The sequence below is a fragment of the Carya illinoinensis genome, chromosome 5 (genome assembly GCF_018687715.1).
Source record: "Carya illinoinensis cultivar Pawnee chromosome 5, C.illinoinensisPawnee_v1, whole genome shotgun sequence".
Taxonomy (NCBI): Eukaryota; Viridiplantae; Streptophyta; class Magnoliopsida; order Fagales; family Juglandaceae; genus Carya; species Carya illinoinensis.
Genome location: NC_056756.1, coordinates 40,701,505 through 40,711,607, shown reverse-complemented (window position 1 = coordinate 40,711,607; position 10,103 = coordinate 40,701,505). Strand labels below are relative to the sequence as shown.

The 10,103-nt window shown below is 41.6% G+C and overlaps 1 protein-coding gene across 1 annotated transcript; it reads left to right on the top strand.

The window, feature by feature from the left end:
- The first annotated feature begins 449 nt into the window (after positions 1–449).
- On the top strand, positions 450–1,880 carry LOC122310348. The gene is made up of 2 exons (XM_043124244.1): positions 450–1,140; positions 1,279–1,880. Exons 1-2 carry the CDS (start codon positions 450–452, stop codon positions 1,878–1,880), a joined length of 1,293 nt encoding a protein of 430 aa, XP_042980178.1.
- The last annotated feature ends 8,223 nt before the right edge of the window (positions 1,881–10,103 follow it).

The following is a 10,103-nucleotide window of genomic DNA, read 5'->3' as shown; positions in this document are numbered from 1 at the left end:
GTTTACAAGTGAAATATAATAAATATTCTCTAATAATTTAATATCATATCATGGAATGATGAGTAACATTACTCTTTTTTAAAACTTCACAAAACACAAAAGCTCTTCCCCATAGTACGCCTTCTCTCCAAATCTCATCTCCTGTAGAACGCATCCTCTCGTATGCTCATCTACAATCAATTTACATTGACTTTTGAAATGGTTTTCTAAGTGCACTAGACTCAACCATTGCATTCTTTAAACTAAAAAAAATCTAAAGAATAGGAAAACGTGTGTGTAGAGAGAGAGAGAGAGAGAGAGAGAGACCACATGGATAATCTCGGGGTGAGATTGTTTTGGTCCTTCTCTTTTCTCTCTAGAGAAAGAGTAAGGTATTAGTACCTTGCCGGTGCAAGGGTGTTAGTCTCTTCGAGGAAGAGCTACAGTGTGGGATCGTGGTGCTCATGAAGATGGAAGAAGAGGAACTCTCTCGTCGTTGGGAGAATCTCTCACTATCAAAAGAGGAAAATACAGTATTTGTGGCTTCTCCTGATGAAGCTATGAAGGAAGGCATGCATGGAAAACGATGCATAGTAGGAGGGGTCTTGACTGAGAAAGGTTTCAACTTTGAAGCTTTCAGAATGACAATGTCTCAAATATGGAGACTTGAGGGATGGGTGAAGTTCAAGGATATGGGCGACTTCCGTTTCTTAATAGAATTCCAGCTTCTTGAAGATAAGGAACGTGTCTTGGGTGGTCGTCCATGGTTCTTCGACAGGAACCTAGTCTCCCTTCAAGAACTAGAAGAATCTACCCCACTCACTGCGGTGCATTTTCAGTTTGAACCTTTCTGGGTCCAACTGCATGGCCTGCCGCTGGCTGTTATGAATGCAGACTTTGGAAGCAAGTTTGCTTCATCGATTGGTCATGTGATCCGTGTGGAAGCTGACTCGGAAGGAAGAGCATGGGGCAAGTGCCTACGGGTCCGAATGGCAGTGGACTTGACCAAACCTCTGCTTCGAGGAAAATGGTTGCAGCTTGATAACAAGAAGCACTGGATTCACATGAAGTATGAGAGATTACAGTCTTTCTGCTTTCATTGTGGAATCCTATATCACAGGACAAAGGGGTGTCAAGCTCAGCGAGGGGCTTATCAGGGAGGTGAGGCCAAATCTTCCCAGTTTGGTCCATGGTTGAGAGCTCAACCGATGAACTCTAAGATTTTTGAAGTCAGGAAGTATGGTGGCGATACGGGAGACTCTCACCAATCACAGTAGCTGCATACGGTGGTTCATGGAGGGACCTGGACTGAGGCACCTAACCATGGAAAGGTGCCTGCTCAGGAGCTCTCCACAGAATTCCCAAATAAGGAGGAGGCAGAAACTAAGAAACCAAAAGCTCAACCTACCTGCTCCACTTTTGGAAATATCCAAAAGGGGGAGGACCCGACAGCACCTTTAGAGGATGGCTTGTCAGACTTTGAGATGGTTTCAGGTTTTCATGCTAATATACCTGAGGGGAGGGCAGCGATGGTGGACCAGCACCAGAGGAAGCATGATCCTGGCATATCGACCTCGGTTAGTACCCCAAAACATTTCATTTCCCCCCTAAAGTCTCCACCACAAGTGCAGCATGTGTGTGCTAGCTCTGAGATGTCAAAGGAAAGGCCTGATGAGCTCCTAAAGACAAGAGCCACGTGGAAAAGAAGGGCCAGGGAGGCTCACCAAGGGGAGCCCATTATGTTGGGCATGTTAACCAGAAACAGAAGAAAAAGAGGCCCAACAAACCAGGCTGATGAAGTGACACCCGACAGGAAGAAGAGAGCCAATCTTGGCCTTGGTACAAAAGGCTTTAATCCAGAGTTGGTGGAGGCTGCTATGCAGCCCCACCAACAACAATGATAGGCCTTAGTTGGAACTGTAGGGGGCTTGGGAACCCCCGTACAGTTCGAGAACTTCACTTACTAGTGAAGACTAAGTGGCCCAAGTTTGTTTTCTTGATGGAAACAAAGTGTGGTAGGAGAAGGGTCGAGGAAGTGAGGAATAGGCTGGGATTTGATTCTAGTTTTGTAGTGGATAGTAAAGGCTTAAGTGGGGGCCTTGCTTTTCTGTTGAATGGCACATCTGAGTTCAAGTTGGAATCCTACTCACAGCACCATATTTCGATGATCTTGACACAGGAAGCCCCTGGCAGAGAGGTGCTGTTTTCTGGTTTTTATGGTGCTCCTCTGACTGCTAACAGAACAGATAGCTGGAAGCTTTTGAGGTTGCTGCAACCAAAGTATGAACAGGCGTGGTTTTGCTTTGGAGATTTCAATGAAGTTCTACATCAACATGAAAAACATGGGGCTGCCTGTAGACCTTATCACCAGATGGAACAGTTTAGACAGGCTGTGGAGGGTTGTGGCTTAAGTGACTTAGGCTTTGCAGGGCCTAAGTTTACTTGGAGTAACAATCGTGAAGGAAGTCAGTTCACCAAGGAGAGGCTTGACCGTGTGTTTGGTAATCTGTCAGGGATAGAATTATTTGCTCAGTGCAGAATCCAAGGCCTTGCAGCCCAAACCTCAGACCACAGACCTATCCTGATTCATTGGCAGAATGGGTGGAGGGGTTTGGCTTGTGAGGGAGGGGCTAGAAGGAATGTTTTCAGGTTTGAAGCCACTTGGAACCTGCATGAGGAGTGTAGGACTATCATCCAATCCAGTTGGCTTGCTGAGCCTACTCAGCAACGGTCTCGTTTGAATTCAGTCCAGGAAAACTTAGGTAAATGCAGAGATTCTCTTAAACAGTGGAGCCAAAAATCCTTTCATAAATCCAGGAAGGACACTCAGTCTATGTTGAACCAACTATCCTCTCTACAGAACTCAAACATTGGCTCAAACACCATGGACATTAAGTACCTCCAGAGGGACATTGACAGGCTATTGGAAGAGGAAAGCCTAAAATGGCAGCAAAGAGCTAAACAGAAATGGTTGAGAGATGGGGACAGGAATTCAAAGTTCTTCCACAAATGTGCTAATCATAGAAAACTTAATAATGAGATTACTAAGCTAGTACTGGAGGATGGAAGAATCATTAAAGATAGGGATGGTATAGCTGAGGCTTTCAATCAGCACTACAAAAACCTCTTCACTTCCTCTAACCCCTCGGGTAGTGAGGGATGCTTAAGTCATCTCCTACCTAGAGTTACAGAGGAAATGAACAGGGATCTCACTAGGCCTTTTACTCCTGAGGAAGTCAAGCAGGCTCTTTTTCAGATGAACCCTCTGGGCTCTCCTGGCCCAGATGGGTTTCCAGCCATCTTCTACCAATCCCATTGGGATGTGGTAGGTGGAGAAGTCACAAAGGCTGTCCTGGAGGTCCTGAATCAGGGAGGGGACCTAAAGCCAATCAATGACACATATGTGGTTTTAATCCCTAAACTGAAGAACTTTCAAACTGTACTGGACTTTAGGCCTATCTCTCTATGTAATGTACTTTATAAGATTGTTTCAAAAGTGCTATCTAACAGGTTAAAGTCCATCCTTCCCCACATCATCTCTCCCACACAAAGTGCCTTTGTGCCTGGTAGAATGATCATGGACAATGTCATGGTTGCCTTCGAGACCTTGCATTCTATGAAAATAAAAGGAAAGGGGCAGTAAGGTTACATGGCTGTCAAGTTGGATCTGAGCAAGGCATATGATAGGGTGGAATGGGCTTTCTTGGAGCAGGCCATGGAGAAGATGGGGTTCCACCAAAGCTGGATCTCTTTGATTATGAAGTGTATATCCTCAGTGTCATACTCCATACTTATCAATGGAGTCCCTCAAGAAAGCTTTCTTCCTCATAGGGGTATTAGACAGGGGGATCCCCTCTCTCCATACCTTTTTATCCTGGTTTCTGAAGTGCTCAGTAGATTACTGCTTCAGGCTGAATCTGCTAAGGACATACATGGCTTCCCTATCTCACGTGGCAAACTGAGCATTAACCACCTATTTTTTGCAGATGATAGTCTTCTTTTTTGCAGGGCAAATGCTAAGGAGTGGACAGCCCTTAATAGAATCATTGGCATCTATGAACATGCCTCTGGACAGCAACTCAACAAAGCCAAGACCTCAATATTCTTTAGTGCCAATACCAAAAAAGCCACCAAAGATTACATTCTGACCTCGGCTGGTACTCGTTCCACCTCTTCCTATGAGAAGTACCTTGGACTTCCTGCACTTATAGGAAGATCAAGACATGCTGCCTTCAAGGGAATTCTGGACAGGATGAGGAGTAGGATCAGCAACTGGAAAACTAAATTCTTATCACAAGCAGGGAAGGAAATCTTATTAAAAGCTGTCATCCAAGCCTTGCCAACATACTGCATGGGTGTTTTCAAATTGCCAAAGTCATTGCTAAATGAATTTAATCGAGTTATGCATCACTTCTGGTGGGGCCATATGAACCAGGAAAAAAAGGTGCATTGGGTATCTTGGAATCAAATGGGAAAGGCAAAGGGAGCAGGAGGCTTGGGCTTCAGAGATTTTGAAAGTTTCAATCTTGCCTTGTTAGCAAAGCAAGGCTGGAGACTCATCCAATATCCCAACTCCCTGGCTGCCACTGTTTTCAAGACTAAGTACTACTCAAAGTCTAATTTCTTTCAGGCCAAAATAGGAGCAAGACCCTCCTTTATCTGGAGAAGCCTTTGTGTAGCAAGGGGTCTTCTCGAAAAAGGGTCAATATGGAGAATAGGCAATGGCCAGGATGCAAAAATTTGGAATTGTAGATGGCTGCCACGACCTACCAGCTTCATGGTCCAGTCCCCAGTTCAAGTTCTGAGTGCAGATGCTCGAGTTACTGAACTTATAGATGGGGACACAAAACAATGGAACCGTGCTTTGGTTCATGCTACTCTTGGTCCAGAAATAGCTGAAATAGTACTTAAAATCCCTATTAGTGTGACTGGTGCCAGAGACAAGCTGATATGGACAGAGACTAAAGATGGGCAGTTCTCAGTAAGGAGTGCTTACTATAAGCAGAAAGGGATTGTGGATTCACAGAAGGGGCAATCCTCACATCAGGCACCTTGTACCAAGAACTGGACCTGCTGTTGGAAAAGTCACATTCCAAATGCCACAAAAGTCTTCATTTGGAGAGCTTGCCTAGATTCACTCCCAACTAGGTTGAACTTATTTAAGAAGAATATTGTGGATTCCCCACTGTGTCCTTTATGTGATAGGGAGGAAGAGTCAACCACCCATGCATTGTGGAGCTGTCCCTCAGCTATGGATGTGTGGAATCAAGGCCCTACAGTGTTCCAAAAAAGCTCTAGTAATGCAGGTGATTTCAAAAGCTTGGTGGAGAAGTTCAGTGCCTCTTCCTACCAGGATTCGTTGGAGTTATTCTCAGTGACAGCTAAAGGAATATGGCATAGAAGGAATCGTATGCTTTTTGAAAATACCTTCACACATCCCTCCCAGGTAGCTAGGCAGGCAGTCGACTTGTTGGAATCTTTTAAAGCTGCACAGGGCCAGCCTAAGAACAGGACCCATCACTCCCAAGAGCTTTTCTCCATATGGACTCCTCCTCCTATGAATATCATCAAAACAAATTGGGATGCAGCTTTGAGTGCAGTAAAAAACAGGACTGGTTTTGGTCTGGTGGCCAGGAATCATCAGGGCTCAATTGTGTCCACGAAGAAGCTCTCGTCAGGTGGTGTGTTAGAACCCCTCCTAGCTGAAGCTCTTGGGGGCCTTCATGCAGTAACATGGGCAAAGGAAGAAGGTTGGCAATCAATTGTGGTGGAAGGTGACTCTCAGACTGTTATCCATAGTCTTCAAAAACACACTGAAAGATGGGATGGTGTAGGCATGATATTACAGGACATTAGAGTTTTATTGGCTGATTTTGATAGTTACACGGTGAGTTTTGTGAGAAGAAGTGGCAACAATGTTGCTCACTGTCTAGCCAAGGAATCCCTTGAGCTGGCTGAGGATGTGGTTTGAATTGGGCGTTGAGTCCAATTTTGTAATCTTGTTTTCCTCCTTTGTTATCTTATATCAATAGAGTATTGATCCTTTCAAAAAAAAAAGAGAGAGACCACATGATCTGCATAGCATGTAGGGACGAACCTATTTGGAAGAAGCTAAGACTGGATTCTCCAACATCAAAATCATAAGGGAACTTTGGTTTGAACGTTATATTTACATTTTCTTCACAATGGCAAGGATAGGGGGTACCTGCATAAGGGGGGAAGTGTTTAGAAGTGCCATTGATGTTGAAGAAATGGCAGCAATAGAAGGAGAGGAAGAAGACCGTCTCTTCTTGCTAAACAAGCACCCATAGTGTCTTTGTAAATTGGTCAAATAAAAATAGAGAGAAATACAAAGAGAGAACCTCAAGGAGTGGGGAGGAGAGGTTGGTTTCTGACAGTGAAAGACAAGAGAGAATCATGTGGGGGGAGAGAGAGAACCATAAAGGGTGAGGGGGAAGGTGGCTTCTAAGAGAGAGAGAGAGAAAGAGAGAAGCAACAAGGGGAGAGAGGTGGACCATGACGTGGTGCTCCCTAACCAGGTGTGTAGTATGCTATGGGTGAACTGGCCTCCAAATAGAATGTTTTTAGGAAATAGAATATAATATTTCTTATTTCATGCTTTCTAGGCTTATATCCAAGAAAATGTCATCATGAAGGCAGTTTTTTGGCTAATGGATTATCCTTCAGCCAACAAAATCAGGTGTTAATTGCGACTGCCCATAATTTAAACAATCGTTCAGGATCTCATCTCTTGCATTACTGGATAATGAATTTTATGAGAGTAACACCTAGAAAAAAAAGGTATAAATCTTCTGAAAAAAAGAATAACGTAATCATAGGTGGCTAAATATGGTGGTGCATGGAAGCCATGCATTGGTCAAAATATGACAATTTTTGGAGGGGAAATGGAGCTGGACACCAAAAGATTTTCCACTGGGCGTGTGTATGATGGATGGTGGTAGCTGGGTGCAAAAATGCCGTTGAATGCCATTGAAATTAAGGCATTAAAAAAATAGAAAACCAATATAACAAGGTCGGAGAGCTAATTGTGGCCAACTAGAAGTGTTTAGCGACAAAATGAGCCTCATATATGAGATGAGTTGGCAGTGCATGGTTGTCACATGTTGGGTAGTAGGGAAGACTGTGTCATGGGGGGTCAAATATGTGGTAGCGCTCCCAATGATGGGAATGGCATAATGAATTTGTGAATCAAAAGCTCTACATCTAACTTTTTAATGGCTTGACAAAAAGAAAAAAATGGAGAAAAAATAGAGAAAATGAAGGGATGTAGGGAGAAGAGTGACTTTAAAGGAAGAGACGGGGTGGAGGTAGGGTTTGGGGTGGGGGTGTTTGGTTGGGAATTCGTGTGGATTGGAAAAGGGAGTTGATGGATAGAAAAGAAAACCTTAATAAATTAGTTCAACTCCCTCTAGTTTGATAACATGTTCAAAATAGTTTCCTTACACCTTCTAATAATTATTAGTTTTTGTTTGAGTCTAAAGAGAATTAATATTCATATCTGAAAATTAGGATCAAATACATGCCAAATGATGTGAGAGTAATTCAAGAACCATCGGGCCGTTATCCTTGATAGTAAGCTTTGAAACTTTGAACCGATCCCATTACTTGCTTCGTATGGGAAGTTAAGGCTCTCATAGTGGCCATGACGTGTAGACCAGGTTCACTAAAACACCAAACCAGTTTCTTGTGTTGTGTCTAGTTTCTTATGTTACATCTCTTGTCTCTCAGCCCTCAGTCATGCCCCCTTGACCTCACAATCCTCAAAGCCTTCATCTTTGAACCCTTGGTTGGGAATTCGTGTGGATTGGAAAAGGGAGTTGATGGATAGAAAAGAAAACCTTAATAAAGTAGTTCAACTCCCTCTAGTTTGATAACATGTTCAAAATAGTTTCCTTACACCTTCTAATATTTATTAGTTTTTGTTTGAGTCTAAAGAGAATTAATATTCATATCTGAAAATTAGGATCTAATACATGCCAAATGATTTGAGAGTAATTCAAGAACCATCGGGTCGTTATCCTTAATAGTAAGCTTTGAAACTTTGAACCGATCCCATTACTTGCTTCGTATGGGAAGTTAAGGCTCTCATAGTGGCCATGACGTGTAGACCGGTTCACTAAAACACCAAACCAGTTTCTTGTGTTGCGTCTAGTTTCTTATGTTACATCTCTTGTCTCTCAGCCCTCAGTCATGCACCCCTGACCTCACAGCCCTCAAAGCCTTCATCTTTGAACCCTTGGTTGGGAATTCGTGTGGATTGGAAAAGGGAGTTGATGGATAGAAAAGAAAACCTTAATAAAGTAGCTCAACTCCCTCTAGTTTGATAACATGTTCAAAATAGTTTCCTTACACCTTCTAATATTTATTAGTTTTTGTTTGAGTCTAAAGAGAATTAATATTCATATCTGAAAATTAGGATCTAATACATGCCAAATGATGTGAGAGTAATTTAAGAACCATCGGACCGTTATCCTTAATAGTAAGCTTTGAAACTTTGAACCGATCCCATTATTTGCTTCGTATGGGAAGTTAAGGCTCTCATAGTGGCCATGACGTGTAGACCGGGTTCACTAAAATACCAAACCAGTTTCTTGTGTTGCGTCTAGTTTCTTATGTTACATCTCTTGTCTCTCAGCCCTCAGTCATGCCCCCCTGACCTCACAACCCTTAAAGCCTTCATCTTTGAACCCTTCGTCTTCTTCAACATTTATCGAATCTAAGCACCACCAAAATCAAGCCCTTCATCTTTTTCAACAACCAAGCCAAGCACCACGACCTCAGCCCTCCCGAGGAGGCCAGACCCATCGCAGGATCCCTCAGTCCCCAAGCCCTCGGTTTGTTCAAACCACTGATGCGAAGCCCTCAGTACAATGACATGAAGCCCTTAGTCCCCCGACACAAAACCCATAGATCTACGGAAGGGTAATTTGTGATTCTAGGGTTTATACTTCTTTATAGATATATAGAATATCAAGATAATTTGTGATTCTAGGGTTTACACTTCTTTATAGATATATAGAATATCATAAATATTTGACCTTTTAGCTTACTAAATTGAGGTGAATGAGCAACCATATCCACTACTAGAGCTGAAATCACCAAATCATTCGGAGATTGTGGTGTTTTGTTGTGGTATTTTATTTCAATTTCTTTCCATTAATGACCACCAAATCATATAGATTTGGGAGACTTATAAATTATATGAACTTAGTTGATCTGGGTTACAGGTTAGTTTAAACGTTGAGAGAAGGAAATAAATGGGATCTATTTAGTATAATATAAAAATGGGGCTACAGGTTAGTTTAATGTGATACGTTTTCTTTTCTCAACTTATACTCAAAATAATATTGCATTTTATGAACTGTGTTTGGATTGTAATAATATAGCACCTCCCTTCACTTTGTCAATGAGGAAAAAAAAAAAATTGCTGCCAAACTGTCAACACCCTCAAATTCTACCACATTTGATCAATTTTGCCCCACCCATTTCTTTCACTTGGGATCTATTTTCTTTTCTCAACTTATACTCAAAACAATATTGCATATTATGAACTGTATTTGGATTGTAATAATATAGCACCTCCCTCATCTTTATCAACGAGAAAAAAAAAAAAAAAATTGCCACCAAACTGTCAACACCCTCAAATTCTACCACATTTGATCAATTTTGCACTACTCATTTCTTTTACTTAAAGATATAGAAAAATCCCTTTCATTTTTTTAGAATTAAGGGTATTTTATTTATTTTTTGTTAATTTGAGGACTAAACAGGTTATTTGAGATCTATTCAAAATCAAGAATAACTATATTATCTTTATTTGGTCATTTAATGTATTTAATTTCAATGGGAATCTCAAATGTTATTATCTTTATTTTGTTGTGTTAATATTGTGAATAATTGTTCCTATGCTCTAGATTGCTAGATTTATTTGCAATATTTTGTTTACACACATGTTGGCTTGGATGATTGACATGAAGATTTAGAAAAGAAATAAAGATATCAAAGTGACAAAATTATTAACAAACTCTAGCAAAGTAGGTCTGATTTTGAAAAGAATAAGTAGTATCCATTTATTGCAAAATATAGAGTATTTTGGCCATTCC